Source organism: Rhineura floridana, chromosome 1, assembly GCF_030035675.1.
Source record: "Rhineura floridana isolate rRhiFlo1 chromosome 1, rRhiFlo1.hap2, whole genome shotgun sequence".
Taxonomy (NCBI): Eukaryota; Metazoa; Chordata; class Lepidosauria; order Squamata; family Rhineuridae; genus Rhineura; species Rhineura floridana.
In genome coordinates this window covers 164133543-164154821 of record NC_084480.1, presented here as the reverse complement: position 1 = coordinate 164154821, position 21279 = coordinate 164133543, and the positions used below count along the sequence as shown (strand labels likewise).

Genomic DNA, 21279 nt, shown 5'->3' with positions numbered 1-21279 from the left:
TAGGACCTGAGTGCAAGAGCACTCTCCCCTCCTGCTGCTTCCGGCAACTGATATTCAGAAGCATACTGCCTTTGACTATGCAGGCAAAGTATAGCCATTATAGCCAGTAGCCACTGATAGCCACATTCTCCATGAATTACTCTAATATTCTTTTAAAGCCATCCAGGTTGCTGGCTATCACTGCCTCTTGTGGGAGTAAATTCCATAGTTTAACTATGCGCTGCATGAAGGAAGTGCTTTCTTTTGTCTGTCCTGAATTTTCCAACATTCAGCTTCATTGTATGTCCACAAGTTCTAGTAGTATGAGAGAGGAAAACTCTATCCACATTCTCTATGCCAGGCATAATTTTATACACTTCCATCATGTCATCTCTGACTTGCCTTTTCTCTAAACTAAAAAGCCCCAAATGCTGCAACCTTTCTGCATGGGGCGTGGGTTGCTCCATCCCCCTTGTTCATTCTGGTTGCCTTTTTCTGCACATTTTCCAACTCTGCAATATCTTTTTTGAGGTGAGGTGGCCAGAATTGTATACAATGTGGTCACAACATAGATTTATACAACATCATTATGAAATTGGCAGTTTCATTATCAATACCTTTCCTAATGATCCCTAACATGCAGTTTTATTATCAATACCTTTCGTAATGATCCCTAACATGGAATTTGCCTTTTTCACAGCTGCCCCAAACATCATCAAGCTATCCACTGCGATCCCAAGGTCTTGTTCCTGGTCAGTCACCACCAGTTCAGACCCCATGTGCATATATGTGAAATTAAGATTTTCTGCTCTAATATGCATAACATACAATCATGGAATAGTACAGTTGGATGGGGCCTATAAGGCCATTAAGTCCAACCCCCTGATCAATGCAGGAATCCAAATCAAAGCATTTCCGACAGATGGCTGTCCAGCTGCCTCTTGAATGCCTCCACTGTCGGAGAGCCCACTACCTCTCTAGGTAATTGGTTCCATTGTCGTATGGCTCTAAGGAAGTTTTTCCTGATGTCCAGTCGAAATCTGGCTTCCTGCAACTTTAGCCCATTATTCCGTGTCCTGCTCTCTATGACAATTGAGAAGAGATCCCGGCCCTCCTCTGCGTGGCAACCTTTCATGTGCTTGAAGAATGCTATCATATCTCCCTTCAGCTCTCAGTGTCAGAAGGAACCATTGATAAGCACTCTTTGAATACGATTCTGGAGCCAACTGTGGATCCACCTGATAGTTGTTCCATCCAGCCCACATTTAGCTAGCTTGCTAATTGGAATATCATGGGGCACTTTGTCAAAAGCTTTGCTGAAGTAGAGATATATTATGTCCACAGCATTCCCACAATCTACAAACAAGGTTATCCAATCAAAAAACGAGATAAGATCAGTTTGGCAGGATTTGTTCTTCATAAATCCATGTTGGCTTTGGCAATGTAAACTTTTGTTTCCATTGAATTGTATTTGCCATTTTACTGCCCATTCACTCAGTTTGGAGAGCCCTTTTGGAGCTCTTCGCAATCCATTTCTTTTTAACAACCCTGAACAATTTAGTATCAGTAGATTTGGCCACCTCACTGCTCACCCCTAACTCTAGGTCGTTTATGAACAAGTTAAAAAGCACAGGTCCCAATACTAATTGTTGGGGGATTCCACTTTCTATCCTCCACTGGGAGAATTGCCCATTTATTCCTACTGTCTGCTTCTTGCTACTTAACCAATTCCTGATCCACACGAGGTCCTCTCTTATTCCATGACTGCTTAGCTTACTCAGGAGTCTGGTGAGGTATGAAAGCTTTTTCAATGTCTACACTATGTTCACTGGATCACCTCTCTATATGCTTGTTGACTCTCTCAAAGAATTCTAATAGGTTAATGAGACAGGACTTTCCCTCGCAGAAATCATACTGACTGCTTCAGCAAGGCTTGTTCTTCTGTATGCTTGATTAATTTATTTCTAATTAAATCTTCTACCAGTTTTCTGGGACAGACATTAACCTAACCAGCCTGTAATTTCCAAAATCCCCCCTGGACCCCTGTTAAAAGATTGGCATTACACTGGCCACTTTCCAGTCCTCAGGTATGGAGGCTGATCGGAGGGACAATTATGTATTTTTGTTAGAAGATCAGCAATTTCATATTTGAGTTCTTTGAGAACCCTTGGGTGGATACCACCCAGGCCCAGCAATTTGTCAGTTTTTATTTTGTGTATTAAGCCTAGAACATCTCTTGTCACCCCTATCTCAGTTCCTCATACTCCCTTTCTGCAACTGTTAGTTCAAGTTCAAGGATCTGCCCTATATCCTCTTACCGTGAAGACAGATGTAAAGAATTCAAGTAGCTTCTCTGCAATCTCCTCATCTTGCTTTAGCACCCCTTTGACTCCCTTATCATCTAAAGGTCCAAATGCCTCCCTAGACTGTCTTGTGCTTTTAATGTATTTAATGATTTATTTATTTTTTTGGTCTTTATGTTCTTAGCAATGTGCTGCTCAAATTCTTTGTTGGCATACCTTATTGTCTTGCACTTCTTTTGCCTGAGTTTGTGTTGAGAGGAATTTGTGTTGACAGTTAAGAGAAAGGGAAAAGCCTGTTGTGTGAACTGAATTCTGTTCACTTAGTGTTGGATATAACCCAAAGTATATAATTGGGGGCAGTTGGAAGTTTGGCAGTGTTTTATAATGGTAACACATCCACCTTCCTTTGAACAGAGATTTTTTTTTGAACCTATATTTGAACACAACTCGCATGAAAGTGTTGAAATTTGATAGTCCATGGAAATGTGTTTTGGAGGCTGTTGAAGGAGTAAACAATTCACCATTCTTAGGGACATATAAATGAAGGTGTTTATAAACCTACAATTTGGTTGCATGTATTGTGATTAAAAATAAATTCTGGGGTAGCTTTTCAAAACCCCAATGGGCAGGGTTTCAGTGAACTAGCTTGGGAAAGATGGTATCTGAAGAGTAGACGGTAGCCTATGAAAACTTATGTCACAAAAAAATTGACCCTTTAAGGTACCATAGGACCCCTTGAAAACCTGATCATTCTTCCATCATTTTTGTAATGTTTAAAGAGAAAATTAAAATAAGTATCTTACTGGCCAAATTCCACATTTTCTCTCACATTTTATATCAGAACAGCAGTATAAATTGTATTATTTTAACTTGGTATATGTATTTGTTTCTTGGCTAAGTCACAGTCTTAAAATAAAAAACTGCCAGTGGGGAAAGCTGCCCCCTGGAAAAACTATGGGGGCAAGATTGCCCCTCTGAAGAACCTGTTGCCCACCCTTTGGGGTGGGTGGGTACCCGTGCTCATTTTTCATGGTGCATCTTTTTTCACCCTAAGCAAATCAACAGACTGATGTTGGCATTTGCTTACATTGGGTGTGCATAAATGTAAAGCTGCACCTCCAAAACTGACTGGTGGGGATAGCTTCGCCCCCCCCCCCGGGTCCTTGGGGTAAGAGATATATATGAAGGGTTACAACTTGCCCCCTCCTTGCATGGAAGTAAACAAAAAGCTGACCAACTGGTGGGAAGCCGAAGAGCCTGGTGTCTTGTTATGGCCTCGCAGGCACTATGTTGTCTATGGGCATCCCCTAGGGGATACTAGTTTTAGCTGGAGCAAAATCCGGTGCTTGGCACGGTTTTTCAGAGCATGTGACTCTGATACTGTTTGTGAGATCAATGTGAAGAGCTGGTTATTATTTTGAAGTCTTGGGGTTGGGCATGATGGCCTTATAGGCCCCTTCCAACTCTACTATTCTATGATCCCACATCAGCCGGCCTCTTAACGTTGATGAGGGTAACTAGTAGATAGTTGCAGTTTTAAAAGATGAAGAAATAAAAATCAAGTTTTTGCTAGGCATCTAATAGTACAATCCCTAATAGCATAGTGTGACCCAATTCTCACCATGTTTACACAGAACAAAATTCTGGTTTAAATGGGATTTTCTTCCAAGTATGATTGCAGCCTGGGTTCATTAGATTACCTCTCTGTTTTTTAAAACTGAAGCATATTCTGAAGGCAAGGGAGTGCTGATAATGTCTTTAGAACATAAGAAGAGCCTGCTGGATCAGGCCAGTGGCCCATCTATCCAGCATCCTGTTCTCACAGTGGCCAGCCAGGTGCCCGGGGAAAGCCCGCAAGCAGGACCCAAGTGCAAGAACACTCTCCCTTCCTGATGCTTCCAGCAACTGGTTTTCAGAAGCATGCTGCCTCTGACTAGGCTGGCAGAGCACAGCCATCATGGCTAGTAGCCATTGATAGCCCTGTCCTCCATGAATTTGTCTAATCTTCTCTTAAAGCCATCCAAGCTGGTGGCCATTACTGCATCTTGTGAGAGCAAATTCCATAGTTTAATATGCGCTGAGTAAAGAAGAACTTCCTTTTGTCTGTCCTGAATCTTCCAACATTCAGCTTCTTTGAATGTCCACGAGTTCTAGTATTATGAGAGAGGGAGAAGAACTTTTCTCTGTCCACTTTCTCAATGCCATGCATAATTTTATACACTTCTATCATGTCTCCTCTGACCCGCCTTTTCTCTAAACTAAAAAGCCCCAAATGCTGCAACCTTTCCTCATAAGGGAGTTGCTCCATCCCCTTGATCATTGTGGTTGCCCTCTTCTGAACCTTTTCCAACTCTATAATATCCTTTTTGAGATGAGGAGACCAGAACTGTACACAGTATTCCAAATGCGGCCGCACCATAGATTTATACAACGGCATTATGATATCGGCTGTTTTATTTTCAATACCTTTCCTAATTATCGCTAGCTTGGAATTTGCCTTTTTCACAGCTGCTGCACACTGGGTCGACATTTTCATTGTGCTGTCCACTACAACCCCAAGGTCTCTCTCCTGGTCGGTCACCGCCAGTTCAGACCCCATGAGCGTATATGTGAAATTAAGATTTTTTGCTCCAATATGCATAATTGTACACTTGTTTATATTGAATTGCATTTGCCATTTTTCCGCCCATTCCCTCAGTTTGGAGAGGTCTTTTTGGAGCTCTTCACAATCCCTTTTTGTTTTTTTAACAACCTTGAACTATTTAGTGTCATCAGCAAACTTGGCCACTTCACTGCTCACTCCTAATTCTAGGTCATTAATGAACAAGTTGAAAAGTACAGGTCCCAATACTGATCCTTGAGGGACTCCTTTCTACAGCCCTCCATTGGGAGAACTGTCCATTTGTTCCTACTCTCTGCTTTCTGCTTCTTAACCAATTCCTTATCCACAAGAGGACCTCTCCTCGTATTCCATGACTGCTAAGCTTCCTCAGAAGTCTTTGGTGAGGTACCTTGTCAAACGCTTTTTGAAAGTCTAAGTACTAAGGGGCCTCTTTTCCTTGAAGAGGAAGCAATAAATAGCAATGGAATGTTCTGATTTTTTTTTTAAATTGAGGATAATCCATAGGGCAACATGGGTGTATGGTTGAAGAGTGTCTGTTTTTCAAGCACAGGCAGACGAGAAATTATGAAAAGCAGAGAAGTCAGGCACTAGCCCAAGGATAAGCTTTGTGGGTTTCCAAAGGTGAAATGTTTTCTTTACACGTAATCCTAGAAAAAAAATTGCCCCTGTATTTTACACATCCATAAATATAGAAAGGTCACTTTACTTTTGCCTAGCATATAAAAGAACAGTGAATAAAATGTTATTTATTTTTGAAGCTTGTTTTACATCCTGAATTAGTCTTCTGTCCAAGGGTTATACTATCATAATTAAACTGAGAGCTGGTGCAGCAAAGTTGCTAAAAATGTGAGCTGTTCACTCTTTCCATGCTGCTTTAAGAAAGTATAATTTTACCAGCTGAGAAGCACTGACTTCAACCTGTTTCCTGCTAGGAGTGCCTGTGTGATCAAAATTGGTTGCACAGGCAATCTGGCAGAGTCTACCTGCCCCACTCTCGATGTCATGTATAATGTCAGGTGTGGGGCAGGTGGGTGTGAATTGGGAAAAACAGACTCACAGGCCAAATTGGGATCTAGGCTGGGCCAAATTTGGCTTATGGGCTGGAGGTTCCCTACCCCTGTTATAAACCTCATGTTTTGTTCTCCCTAAATTTAAAAGCTTAAAAGCGCTCAATTCTTTACTTTTTCCTCATGGGGAAGAGTGGTGTAATAGTACTACAATCTAGTTTGTGGCCTGTTAGAGCTTCCTCCATGTGAGGGTATAAAGTTGCCTTATGTCTAGGCTGGCATTGTCTGCTGTGACCGGCAGAAGCATCCCAAGGTCTCCAGGTAGATGTCTTTCACAACGTTGCTACCCGAGAACCTTTTTAACTGGAAACACCAGGGATTGAATTTGAGACTTCCTACATGAGCCATGCCCTTACCTTGCCTGCTTTAGACAAGTCATGTGGGGGAAATTATATTCCTGAGTAAAGGGCTGGTAATGAAAGCAGCCAAACCCATCCATTTCTGCAGTGGAAAGAGATACAAATTATTCTGTGCACTGGTATAGCTTGTATATTGTGTAACTTGATACTATCATGATTAGAATGAGTAGCATCAGGCTAACACTGAAATGCTGCTAAGCCTACAATACTTTACATGGTTCTGTGGGGGGGGGAGAGAGAACAAATTGCATTCATTGGATGAAGTCTTGGAAATGTCTCACTTCTGCCACTGATTTAAGCAAGTGGGGGCTTGCTAGCATGGCTTTAAGTCACACCAGTAAACCCCCCATTAGAGTCAAGAATTTTTGTGGATAATCCTCTTAAAAGCATTGGTGTGTCACATATGGTGAGTGTTATATAGATAATTATATGCATGCTATGTAATGAACAATAACTGGTTAAGGAGCTATGGTGAGGATGTGGGGGTTATAGGCAAAAGCAAGACCAACATCTTACATTAATGGGGGAGACTAACAGTCCCATCTTCAGGATGGATGTGATTTCTAGGGAAATATCTGGCATTCCAAGGGATTAGGCCTTTCATTCAGTGGAGGTTGCAACTAAGCCCCAGAGCTAGGAGGCCAGGCATTTTACAGTAGTGACACTCTGGGCTCATTTTCGCTCAGCTGGATGGCACATATGCAGGATATAGATCGCTGATAGAGTTGCCAGGTCTCCGGTTTTTGCCCACTGATGCCAGATTTTGGGGATCCTCTCTGGGTCTCTGCGTGAGTCACCTTAATCTGCTGGTCTCTCAGTTTTAATTTTTAAAAAAACGTTTCTAGCTGGTCTGGTTCACGAGATATACACCAACACATCAGCGCCCCCCCTCCGCAATTTGTTAAGTCAGCTCATAGCTGGCTGCTCTAACCCCTCCCTTTCAGGTTTGCAGCCAATAAATGAAGTCAGGCTTGCGATTTGTTGACCTCTAGGCAATGCCTGGACCTCATTGCAATGCCAAAAAAATTGTTGTTTTTTCCCTGTTTATCTGAAAATTTGATAAGTAAGTATATAGCATTCAGTTTTTTTCTCTGTTGTGTGCAGGAGTCAAACAAGTTTAAATTTTCCTGGGCTGTTAAAGAGGGCAGGGTTTGAAAACCTTCCCAATATGAAGCTTTAATCCAATACTCTTCTGGGAGTAAAGCTGCAATGCTAATCCCACATACCTGGAGTAAACCCCATTGAATTCAATAGGATTTATTTTGAGTAGACATGGTTAGGATTGTGCTGTAAATTGATGGGACTTTTGAGTGAACATAGCAAAAACTTGTATTTGTGTTGTAAATATTTCTCTCATCCTCCAATCCTATTTTTAAAGCAGTTAGGCTAGGCTTACTTAGGTATCACAGTTTTTATTATCTAGGAAACTAATGCTAATTTTTTTAAAAAATGTTCTGTTATGACCAACTGGTTTGACAAGCTATTATATGGGGTGTATGCATTTTTAAATCTGCAGTGTGTGTGTGTGTGTGTGTGTGTGTGCGTGGAGTCTTTCCAACAACCTGTGAGGTAGGGTTGGTGATTGGAAACTGAGACCGCTCACAATAAGAAATAACTCCTTTTAAAATCCAGTAACCATAAAAACAAGTATAAACAGTTGCAAAACAGCTTAAAGTGGCATGATTCTGAATTTTGGATTAGGTGAATGAAGCTCCTTATCACTTGAGGTTGCAGTTCTGTGCACACTTCCTTGTTTGAGTAAGCCCCATTGAATACATTGGGACTTGCTTCTGAGTAAACAAACATAGGATTGCACTGTAAATATCTTTACAGGTTGTGTAAATAACAAACATCTTTGACAGTCATGCTTCTATAAATATTTCTTCATATTGTGTCCTAATAAGCATTTGATTTCACACTATGGTTGTAGATTATTTCCTCTACATTATAAGCAGAGGTGGTCTACTTGGGGTGGTCATGGTTCCCTTCTGTTCTTTTCATCCAGAGAGGCAGAGAGGCTGAGAGATGGTGAGTAGCCCATGGTGACCCAGTAAACTTTATAGCTCATTTCCATTTTGAAAAAAATAATTAAAATGATTTGCATGCAGGCAGAGCTTATGAAGTAAATCCACACAATACATTTAAAGCACATCCAACTCGCAAGTGCATAACCTCCCCTAAAGAATTCTGGGAAGTGTAGCTTTCCCCTCAGTTATAGTTCTGACCACCCTTAACAAACTATAGTTCCCATGATTCTGTGGTGGGATTCATGTGCTTCAAATATGTGTTGAATGTGCTTTAAATGAATGGTGTGGATCTGCCCTAGGCATGATGTGCATTCATTAGTGAATTGAAAAGAACACTTTTAAAATACACTTTTTAAAATGGGAAGGGTTATAGCTCAGTCGTAGGGCATATGTTTTGCAAGCAAAGGTCCAAAATTCAACTCTGGAATCCAGGAGAGCCAATACTAATTCAAGTCATCAGTACTGATCTAGATGGTACCAAACGGCCTGAGTCAGTATAAGGCAGATTCCTTTGTTCCTAAAAGTGGAAAGAGACCCAAGGGCCAAAGTGACTCCAAAATTTATGTATGTGTTTTATTTACAACATTTGTATACCATTTTATTGTAAAAAATCTCAAAGCAATTTACAGAAGGAATTAAAACAAAATTACTGACAAACAGTTAAAGAGGTATTTAAAAACATTAAAAATAAAAAAACCAACAATGAAAACATAATAGCTTCTACATGCCTGGATGGGCTTGCCTAAACAAAAATGATTTTAGCAGGTGTTGAAAACAGTACAATGAAGGCATATGCCCAATGGCAATAGGCAGGGAGTTCCAAAGCATAGGTGCTGCCTCGCTAAAGGACTGATTTCTTGCTTTCACTGGAATAACAATACTTAGGGGGCCTCCAGACTGTCACAATTTTGTGTGAGGGCCTCAAGCACATAATGGAACTTTAGGATTGCGCATTTAAAGTGGATTAAAGCACTCTTGTCACTCTAGCGCAACAAATCCACTTTTTCAGTTTGGAAAGTTATGGTGAAACACATTGGAAAAATGGGGGTGAATGAATGACTTAGGGGAAGTTGTGTAAACACCCTACAAGCAAATCAGGATCTATGCAGAATGAAAGTTCATCGTGGCTTGCTCAGTAAGGACCGTTGTTTAACTACTCTGTAAGTAGATCAGGATGAATGTTGAATAAGCAGGAAGTCTGGATGAACCCTCAGTATGTTTGTTTTTGGGGAGTTATGTTTCCCTCCTTGTAAATGCCACTGTGGTGTAGCGGACAGAGTGATAAACTAGAACTGGGGAGAAACAACTTCAAATCCCCACTCAGCCACAAAACTTCCTGGGTGAACTTTGCCTAGTCACCATCTCTCACCAAAATTTTCCTGTCAGGCTGGATGTGAGGATAAGATGGGTGAGTAGGAAACATTCCTGCTGCTTTCAGTCATTGGAGGAAGGGTAGGATACAAATGAAAAATAAATAAAATGCCTCAACTCTGCTAACAAAGAACATTAAAACAATACAAACAGCAACAAAATCAGCAGATAAAAATTACAAGCAATATACTTCAGAGCATTCAAAGTAATTGCTCTAAAAACACTGCAAAGTCGGCCAGGATTATCTCCATACTGCAGAGGGCTTGCCTCCCTAGCAACTACATGGCTGAAGTGAGTGAGAGTACTCCTCTTGTAATCGAAGTCAAGCAATTCCCAAATTCACAAGAGACTGGCTGCCCAGACTGGGGGTTTAAGCTGGAGACTTCCAGCTAGAATCCAACATTACCTTTTGTTATGTGCCTTGAAGTCGATTACGACTTATGGTGACCCTATGAATCAGTGACCTCCAAGAGCATCTGTCATGAATCACCCTGTTCAGATCTTGTAAGCTCAGGTCTGTGGCTTCCTTTATGGAATCAATCCATCTCTTGTTTAGCCTTCCTCTTTTTCTACTCCCTTCTGTTTTTCCCAGCATTATTGTCTTTTCTAGTGAATCATGTCTTCTCATTATGTCTCCAATCATTTAAGCTTCTAGTGATAGTTCTGGTTTAATTTTTCTAACACCCAATTATTTGTCTTTTTCGCAGTCCATAGTATGCGCAAAGCTTTCCTCCAGTACCACATTTCAAATGAGTGGATTTTTCTCTTATCCGCTTTTTTCACTGTCCAACTTTCATATCCATACATAGAGATTGGGAATACCATGGGGAACTACTAACTGACTATTTTTTAAAAGGAAGGGCAAGCTATTAATCACGGGCAGAGTAGCCCTGAAAAGCCTCCATAGAGCTTTGCCAGTCCATACAGGGTCGACTGAAAAAAATATGAGAGGGCAATCTAGAAAACAGTAGACGAATAAATGCTTCTGTTCTGGTAAGTGTGAAGAAGACTTGGCAACTTTCTGGACTGGCTGTTAACAATGAGCAACCAGGCAAGACCGAGAGGAACAGCCACCACAGCTTGCCTTACCAATCCGGCTCATAGGGGAAGCTGGAGGACACATCACTCTTGCCATTGAGGCTTAGCTTAGGGTGCATCTCCTCCATGGCCACCACCTCCAACCTGCACGAGCTGGGCCGCTCGTGGGACTATCTGCCGCTTGCCATCTTCTCATGCTTTTGCCCCATCTGGCCCTTTAACATCCTGGCCTTGGTCTTCTCTATCATGGGAAGAATCCGATGATATTGGTGAGCAAATCCTTTGCAACAGCTGCTCAATGTTTGAGGACTAAAATTCCTGAAGTGGCAGTACTACATTTTAAGGACAGATTATCTCCAGGCCTGTAAAGAACCTTGTTTTCTTAACAATGTTAATATTTTGTTACTTAAATTTTTGTGCACTGTATTTTTTTTCTGATGTGTATTTTGTATTTGTGTTTATTTTTTTGTGAGCCACCTTGAGGGCCTTTTGGCCAAAAGGCAGCATAGAAATAGAATAAATAAATAAATAAATAGATAATAAATAAAACAAAGGCAATGCAATGGGTTGGTAACAATGAAGTTTAGAGACTAAAAACTGAGTGAACAAAACATACCACATTCCATACTAAATGGCTAGTGGGCACAATCTTTAACACTAATTTATTGTATTTGTCAGTGTGACGTACTGGTTAAGGTGTTGGACTACGACCTGCGAGACCAGGGTTCGAATCCCCACATAGCCATGAAGCTCACTGGGTAACCTAGGGCCAGTCACTGCCTCACAGCCTCATGAAAACCGTATTCATAGGGTAGCCAAAAGTCGGAATCGACTTGAAGGCAGTACATTTCCACAATAAAATATTTCTGAAATGTTTAATAGTTGCATATCTATGACGTAGAATTACATAACTATCTTAGAAAAGCAAACATTTTGTTTAAAAAACTGGCAGTTTTGTCAAACTGTGAAGTTTCTAAACAGTTGTGCCCTTCCTTGACCTTGTCACACTCTCTAGTCCACATGTACATCCCCAGACACACATGAGCTGCAGATCTGCCTCTGTGCATTTTGTATATTTTGAGAATTCAGATCCCAAGAAAGGACACTGGGTTCATCTTTCCATCTTTATATTTGAAATACAATCCCTTTAAGAGAGTTGATTCCTGTTATTCTGTGCTGCCGCCTCTTCTGACAAAACAGCCCTCTCCTGCACCTCCCTGACTCTAAGCTGTATAAAACTGAGATCGCCAGGAGCTCAGTTTCAGAGCGAGAGAGTTAAGAACTTGTGAATGTCACTTGCACACTGTGCTGCTGGGAGAGCCTGTGTGGGCTTAAAGGGGCAGCAGTGAAGTCATGAAGGTGCTGGTGACTTGGCTGCTTTCAGCCTGGGTGGTATGGGGAGCATTAGGGAACATTGTCCATCTCCACAAAACAAATGACCAGGATGGCAGATGCATCTATTCCTTCACAGTCCCCAGTGCAAATGAAGCCAGCTGTGCCAACCCTGGGGAAGGAATGGCGGCAGTCCATGATCTCCGGCAGGAGAGCAACAGCCAACGCCTGGAACTGGAGTCTGTTAGAGCAAGGCTTGGCCTCCTGGAGAACCTGGTCAAGCATCTGCATGGAAGTCAAGGGGCAAAGAGTTCCTCCCTTTCAGTGGTGGGGTTACTTCAAAGAGAGGTGGAGAGTCTGAAGAGGGAGCAAGACCAGAGGGACACCCAGGTCAGCAGATTGGAATCCACCATCGGTAAGCTCCTCCAAGATAAGTCTCGTTTAGAAGAGGACAAGAAGTGGCTGGAGGAAGAGAAGAATGAGCTGGGGAGGAGGTTGAAGATCAGCATTCAGGAGATGGCTCGGCTGAAAGCAAGTCAGTGTCCCCAGACTGGAGAGGCGTCCAGCAGGGACTCCCTTCAAGGTACTCTAGAAGTTAAAGCTCTTCTCTATTGTGTCCCTCCTTTATTAATCCTTTTTCCCCCAAACCAAAAAACTGCATATCCTTTAGCCTTTCCTCATTAGATACTTTAAACCATTTATGATTTTAATGGCCCCTTTCCGGCTGTACAATGAATGAGTTGGGTGGAGAGGAGGTAACCAGACCTGGGCAGTCTAAACATGGTTTCACTTGAGGTTTTAATAATAGCGGTATGACACTTGCTGTTATGTGTTCAATCCATTTCTCAGACCTTGCTAAGGTTTTGCAATCCCAGACCTCTTGGACTGTGTGCTTTTGCAGTGATGGGCTTCTGGCAACTTCACCTGTACAAAAGGTGAGTGGTTATGGGGAGGAGAAACCCCAGGACAGCGACGCTTCTCTCCTGTCCCAGCAATCGACCCTTTCCTCCTCTCCCTTGTCACCACTTCCTTTAACAGATCAAGAAGCCATCTGCAAGCACAGCTTGTCACTCTGTGCTGCTAACAAGCTCAAACACTGTGATTGGTCAACAGACCTGTCCTATTAAGCATGTCCCCAAGCACTAGGGCCTTCTGTGGCTTACCTTAAGGGAATACCTGAACAAGGCTATATGTTTCACAAAGGCCTCCAATTTTGCTTAGCACAGGTCTGGTAGCCCCAACGCTGGAGTTTTTTTAACTTGTTGGAACGTCACCCCATCACCAGATGGCAGAAATAGGAGGTGATAGAACTCTGGATCTGGTGTCTGTCAGGGACTATTTTGGAGCAGGTTACCTCGGTATTAGCAATAAAGAGCATCATTATCATTTCAGGATCTGTCAGTCACCAACCTGGAAAATAATTGTACAACTCATAAGCAACAGTTTCATTCAAGGCAGGTTTCCTGATAGGTTCTTTGGTGGAAGTGTACTTAGTTAGGAAGGTGAATAGAACTAGACCATTTGAAAGGCTGGGGTAGCTTGTCCATTTTTGTTTTGAAGGTAGTTTCCAGAACGGCAGCCAGTTGGCATATGATTTTTGGAGACAATATGCATTGTGACAGAAATGACAAGGAAATCACTGGGACTTAGCCCAACGTTGATTTTATTTGATTGGATTGAGGAGGATTTTCCAAAAGAAATTAAATCTTTAATAATATATTTGTTAATAGCAGCAAAAATTGTGCAGGTGCACAAATGGGAAAATTCACAAGTTCCATCCATATGGAAATGGTTGTTTATGTTCAGAGCTTGGAGAAATGGACAAATTAACTGAACTGATTCATAGGAGAAATATTATTCAGAATATTTTGTTTGCTGAGAGGTAGCCATGTGCTGTTAATTATTGGAATTAAATTCCTAGAAATGTAAGGCATGATATGATTTTGTTTCTCTAAGTAATGTAATATGTTGTCCTCCTCCTCCTCCTCCTCCTCCTCCTCCTCATTAAAAAAGGAAAGGGGAAAAAGCGACCAGAGACAGGACAAGTAATTCAGCCACTTGGCTTTTTAAAAGAATAGATAGATTAATCTACCACCTTGATAATCTATTTTTTTTACTCTGTAACTGCTGTGTGTTCTGCCCCCTTAATTTGAGTCAAAGCTCAGCTGTGGAACCATTTTTCAATGCCAAGGCTCTTTCTGAAGACACAAAAGCAAACCTAAAAGTAGCTTGCCATCTTTCTTCCTGGTGCTGCTCCTATGCCTTTAACAGCAGCATAACATGTAGACATTGACTAGACAATCTGTTTACTCAAAACACCTTATCAGGAAAAACAGAATATGTTTGATTTTTGTATTTTTCAGGTTATTCTTAAGGATGCAGAAACATAAGATTTCTGTTAGTTCACTAAGGTTAATTTAGTGAAGCACATGTGCCCAGTAGAGGCTGGCCAGCCAGATCTTTGGGAAGCCCACAAATAGGGTGTCCTCTCCTGTTGTTTGCCCCTAGCTAATAACTAGTGGTAACCCTATCCTCCATTCATATGCCTAGCCCTCTTTTAAAAGTCCTCAACTCTACACATTCAGCAGCGATGAAGTGGTAAAAAGGACTGCTAAGAAACATCATGCAAACAGAAAACCAACATAATAGGCAGATAACTTAGCTAGTACCTTTATCCCTGATGCGTTAGCTTTCCATTGAAAGAGCAGTGGGTTGTTGTTGTTTTACATGGAGGAGCATTCAGACTGGCATTCCTCCCCTTGCATTCTAAAGTGGTTCACCACTGTCACCTCATCTCTTCCTCTTCCTGTTGCATGGTAGACCCAGCCAAGCTGCAGATCTCTCTTTTTCTTTTGTTCTTTTGCTGCAGGACCTGTAAAAAAAAGATAGAAACCCCAAAGAAGTAAATCTTAGTGTGTCTGACCAGTAACCATTAGATTTCATATGTCTAAAAGTAGCAAGGTTTTGCCTCTCTTTTTTCTGACATTTTGCAATAAGGACAGTGATGGGAAAAATGCACTAGAAAGTGAGGGGTAACCCTTGGTTGACCCAATGCCACATAACCTCCCCACAAAGAAACCAGAATGTTGTTAGAGCTCTGCTGCTTTTCAATACATTGATTGAAATGGCAGAATCATTATTTATTCATATTTGTTCAAGGATATTCAATAGAGCTCTTTCTTCCATCATGAACATTTCCCAGAGCTACTATAGCATCATTGCGAAGAGACTGCAGAAGTCTCTGGTTCAAAGCTTACCTCTGCCACAAACTTACTACAGGACTTTAGGCATGCCACATTCTCTCAGGGCACTTCCAGACTGTCACCATTTTTGAGTGGGATTCAGTAACATGATAGCAAATTCAGCTTGCACAATTAAAGTTGATTTTGCAACAAACCTGTTTTCCCCAAATTGGACTTCTTGTGATAAGGACAGTGGTCGGAAATGCTCTGGAAAACGGGGGATAATACTTGCTTGATGTAGCGCCATCTAATCTCCCTGCAAACCAATCAGAATGAACAGTCAATACATAGCTGATATCATTTAACCTTCTCACAAACTTTGTGGACAGTATTCAGTGAAGTTCTGCAAATGCAATGGAACTTTCTCTTCCTCTCCTCTCCCCATACTCCCTCTCCCCATGCCCCCCTAAATCTATTTTGCGGTTTTGCCAACTATCCAGGGCAAGCTTGGGGAGAGCGTGTGGGACGTGTGGAGAGAGGAGAGGGAGAGGAAGTTCCGCTGCACAAGTAGAAATCTTTGTTCTAGTGGAAGAACTTCACTTGATACCACCCTGTGCAAATAAATCAGGATGACTGCTCAGGAAACAGGGCATCTGAAAGTGACCACCGTTTCAGTTCTCCCACCTGTAATGTGGAGATAATAATGGCCTAATTTATAGAAGTATCGTAAGGATTACTGAGATTATGGATGTATAACATTGTGAATGCTCTAAATTGTTCATTGCTCTTTCTACTTTCTTGGGGACCACATATCTGGCCTTCAACATAATCATTTTTCCTCCTCTCTCCTCTACCCCTGCCCCCCTCTGCAGTGTCAAAGTGGGAAACTGACAGTTTGGACTACCAAGAGCTCAAATCAGAACTGGTGGAGGTTCCTGCATCCCGTCTTTTCCAAGGAAGCCCCTCCCCCAGCCTCCCTAGTGCAGAAGCTGAAGAATCAGGTACAAAGTGATCTCCAGTCCCAGCTTATTTCTCTTTCTTTGTTCATTGTTGGAGATACTTGTCCTTCCAGCCCACTGGCTAAAGAATCCTGCTAAAATCAAATAACACCTGATTCAGTCTGGATTTCATTTTAGTCCAAAAATGGAAGGAAACTCACCCTTGTCAGTTTGCCCTTTCAGAAGTGCCTGCTAAAAATATCTATCACCAGCATCCCAAGGATGGAATGCCACCCTCTGTAGGAGAACCTGGGAGGTGAACTTGGCAAATTCTGGCTGATCTGGATAAACTCCACGAAAGAAGGAATGACATCCAGCCAGCCCCCCTGCTGGATGAAAGGTGGGGGATGAGGTAAAAGCAGGTCAGAATCTTTCCCTCTCTTTTGACAGCTTAATGGGCCGCCTCATCACAAGATTTATGCGGCTATAATGAAGACAAACCAAAATGCAACAATTGGTGCAGCAATGACCCTGTGAATCACCTCAGTCTTCACAGGGGTACATTTCAGCACTTAAAAGGAAGGAGCCAACACTCATTTTTTCTTCTCCTTGGATTGTTAAAACAGGGCTAGCAGCTTTGTCCACCAGCTAAGTCCAGAGACTAGACATGTGAGGATTCCCAAGGCAACCTAAGGAGGCTGGGCCACCAACCAAAGGCTTCCCTCTGTGAGGGGGAAGACTGGCCATGGGCCAGATCAGTCCTGCAGATGGTGGAGACAATGGTGGGGGTGGGGGGAGGGATCCAATCTTTTTCCTTCATCGGCTTGCTCTGGGGCTGGCAGTTAAAGTGAGCCTTGTTAGATGAGTTGGCTGCTTTTCTTTGGGGTACGATTCATCAAAAAATCTCCTACACAAAGACAGGTCAGAGGTGACATGACAAAAGTGTATGAAATTATTCATGGCATGGAGAATGTGGATAGAGAGCGGTTTTTCTCATGATGCTAGAACTCGTGGACATCCAATGAAGCTAAACTCTGGCAGTACTTCACACAGTGGATAATTAAACTATGGAATTCACTCCCACAAGAGGCAGCAATAGTCACCAACCTGGATGGCTTTACAAGCGGATCAGACAAATTCCTGGAGGCTAAGGCTATCAATGGCTACTAGCCACGCTGGCTCTGCTCTGCCTCCATAGTCAGAGGCAGTATGCTTCTGATTACCAGCTGGGGGAAACCGCAGGAGGAGAGGCATCTGGTTGGCCACTCTGAGAACAGGATGCTGGGCTACATGAGCTATTAGCTCGAGCCAGTAGGTGCTATCCAATACTGCTATCCAGTAGCATAGACGGCTTTTTAAAAGGGCTAGTTAGACAAATTAATAGAAAATACATAGGTCTACTGATGGCTGATTACTAGCTGTGATAACTGAATGGAACATCCATGTTCAAAGGCAGTATGTTTATCTGACTATGAGATGCTGGAAGCAAGCAACAGGGAATGGCTTTATCCATCCAGCTCAGCTTGCAAGCTTCCAGAGGACAATGGTGGAAACAGAAATCTGGACTAGGAGAACCTTTAGTCTGACCCAGCAAGAGGGTCCTTATGTTCTTAACTACGTTTGTGTGGCATAGTTTTGAGAGAGAATGTCTGCTGACTTTCTTCTTGCTAAAAAGAGAGATCCCTGTTCTGTTATATTTTACCATTGTTCCAAGCCAATGTGTGATGTCTAAGGATTCTGAAGAAATTTCTCTACTATAGTAACATAAAGTGGCAACATTATTTTCCCAGGAGAAATGCCAACTTTTGCACAATGTGAAATTGTTCTTGACAATATTGTCCCAATGTACATGCATCAGGTATTAGCAGCACAAGCTGAGTTAAGTCCAATAGCTTGTGCTGAGGTCCCAAATATGCATGCCGTTCAAGACATGGAATTGTTAAGTTGGTGTTTGACTGGCTACCAGACTCCCATATATTTCCTGTTTCCTTCCTTGTAAGACCTGGTCTGCTTTTTCTGCCACACCCCTTTCACGAAATGGTTTATTCCACTAAACCAACAGTATAAAGCAACATTTCACACGTTTCACATATGTTTCACATCTGGATGGAAATCCAATGTCTGAGCAGGCATTTCTTTTGAGTCTGCTTGAAACATTGATCTACAAAATATGGTCATAATCATTCACCAAAATCTACTGTATTCCTCATCAGAAAAAGTGTTTAAAGTGTTACACCCATGTATCTACTGGGAACACCTGACATTTAAGAATGAGAGAGTTTAATATACAAAGTCCAAACCCTTTTTTGGGGTGGGCAACATTAAAATATAGTCACTAAACTAGGGGCAGACACTATGTTCCCCAAACTGACACCATCATAAATTTATACAGAATGTTTCAAATGAAAACGTTTGGATTTTGAAACACAGCTTTCATATGCAAATTCAAACCTGAGGGTATTTGAGGGTTCAGTAGAAGAATTAACCACAGTGGTAGTAAGCCTGATTAGCTAAATGGTAGAGATTATGCTTTGCATGCACAAAATCCCAGGTACAATCTCTGCCATCTCTCTATTATTTGTATTTATTTGTTTTGGGAATTTATATCCAGCCTCAAAGACTCTGAGTAGCAGAGCTGGAAAAGCCCTCTATGAGAGGCCTTGGATGGCTGCAGCCAGTAAGCAGATAGTACTGACCTGGAATTTAGCTTTTTATGTAGTTTTTTGTGTACTTTGTTTGTTTCAGACTGTACACCACTTTTGCAGTTGACTTTTAAATTTAAAAAGCAGTATACAGTCTAGAAAAACAAAAACAAGAATTAAAACAAAAACAAAAACAGACTTTTGAAATATGAGGCAGTTTATAAATGCTTTTAAATAAATCAGTGGATAACCTAGCTATATACTTTCATTTGTGCTTTCCAGTACTTTCATTAATAGCAAAAAGATGACTGTTTAAAAAGATTCTGGTTTAGAAGCATAACCAGAGGTTAGCAAAAGGCCTTCAGTTTTGGGTACCCTGTAAAATAGCAGATTTGAGGAGTATCTTTCTCTCTCTGTCAATCTCAAGTTTATATTTTGCAGATGGGTAGAATAACAGTTTTGTTTATTTCCTTGAACAGGCTGTGGAATGCTGGTATGGGTTGGTGAACCAGTGACCTTTCGCAGGGCAGAGACCATTGCTGGCAAGTATGGTGTATGGATGCGGGACCCAGAACCTATCTCTCCATACTCCCGAGAGACAACTTGGAGAGTTGACACCGTTGGCACAGATGTCCGTCAAGTCTTTGAGTACGATGACGCAGATCAGTTCATGAAAGGCTACCCTTCCAAAGTACATGTGTTGCCCAGATCTATGGAGAGCACTGGAGCTGTTGTTTATCGGGGTTCCCTCTATTTTCAGATGCACAAGTCCAGAATACTGGCAAAATACGACCTGAAGGCTGAAGCTATTACAGTCCAAAAGGAGCTACCCAATGCTGGTTACCATGGACAGTTCCCTTACTCGTGGGGTGGCTATACAGACATCGATCTTGCAGTTGATGAGATGGGGCTATGGGCGATTTATAGTACTGAAAAAGTGAAGGGGGCTATTGTACTTTCCAAACTGGATACAGAGACCCTAGAGATTGAACAGACATGGGAAACCAACATCTACAAGCAGTCAGTGGCAAACTCCTTTATGATCTGTGGCTCCTTGTACACCATCAGCAGCTACTCATCCCCTGAGGCCACTGTAAATTTCATCTACCGCACTAGCACAGGAACTAGTACACTACTGAACATTCCCTTTGAGAACCGCTACAGATACAGCAGCATGGTAGATTACAATCCTACAGAGAGAAAACTCTTGGCTTGGGACAATTTCAATATGGTTGCCTATGACATCAAGCTTTCCAAGATGTTATTTGCTTGAAGAGGGTGGGAAGTTATTATGTGCCAGCAGGGCTAAACCAAGGAAGCTTGGGACAGGACGTCCATATGGCCACTCTTCCTTCTACTAATTCATAATATGGGACACAGAAATCACACCAATGTTCTCCAGAGTAAACTCCATTGAAGGAACAAGAGCTGTGCAAGATCACTACTGTGTGTGGACCTGCTTTGCTTTTGTGCATCTCCTGTTCATTTCAATGGGACTTACGCAGGAGAACTTCCCATGGATTACACCCCACCTTGCTGTCCTTAATGTAGACCCAATGCCATTTGCTCCAAATGCCTTTGCTAATTAGTCCTAGAGCACAAATGAGTGCAGCCATGAAAATGACATAGATCTTCCCTCCTCTCTTTGACAAGTTATGTTGGGCTTAACCTCTGAGTCCTGTGCTTCTGGTGCTCTCTTCTTAGCTTGACTAGAGGATTTAGGACTGGTCTGTTGGTTGACATGTAGAGTTGAATTAATCTCTCTCTCCCTCTTGCTCTGTTACTTGTATTTGATAATGGCAGATTGATTACATAAGTGAATTGTTGTTATAATGTACATAAGCTGCACATTACATTGAAACCCCCTCTTCACTGCAGAAAGGGCATTTTGCAGTGAAGAGGGGGCTGCTCAGTCCTTCCCTACCAGCTTCTTTCCCCGACTAAGCAGCGACTCTGTGGAGCAGTAGCATTCTCCAAAGATTCTGTTTGTGTTTAGATCAAATACCCAGGTTCCACTATGCCACTTATTTCTTTAAAAAAATGCTGGTTTGGTGTAATGGCTCATATGGAGGTCTTCGGCTCAAATCTCACTTCTGCCACAGACCTAATAAAGCAAGCGACTATATCTCAGCTCTCCCTTCCCCATGGAAACAATAATATTAATAATATTGAACTATCTTACAAGATATATGTATATGTATATGAACCCTCAAAAGCACTATACAAATGTTAAGTATTATTAGATGTTAAATTTGTTTGGTTTGGCAGGTCTGTATTTGGAATAACCTTCATGCAGCATTGAAGTTTTCCATAGTGTGCTCAGTGAGGCACAACACAGACGTACCTGTATGGAAGTTAATAAATAATAACCCTCCAATCAGTTTTATTGGCATAGTCGTCTCTTTTGCACAGTGTTTC

At 41.9% G+C, this 21279-nt stretch overlaps 1 protein-coding gene across 2 annotated transcripts; it reads left to right on the top strand.

Moving 5' to 3' along the window:
• The first annotated feature begins 12027 nt into the window (after window positions 1-12027).
• MYOC (myocilin) lies at window positions 12028-20480 on the top strand. 2 transcript variants are annotated; one of them, XM_061631388.1, is made up of 4 exons: window positions 12028-12693; window position 14580; window positions 16154-16282; window positions 19341-20480. In XM_061631388.1, the coding sequence occupies exons 1-4, from the start codon at window positions 12121-12123 to the stop codon at window positions 20132-20134; spliced, it is 1497 nt and encodes a 498-aa protein (XP_061487372.1). In that variant the 5' UTR covers window positions 12028-12120; the 3' UTR covers window positions 20135-20480. The 2 variants fall into 2 exon arrangements, with proteins under 2 accessions (XP_061487372.1, XP_061487293.1); XM_061631309.1 differs by lacking the exon at window position 14580 and having other exon boundaries at window positions 12028-12682.
• Window positions 20481-21279: the final 799 nt, after the last annotated feature.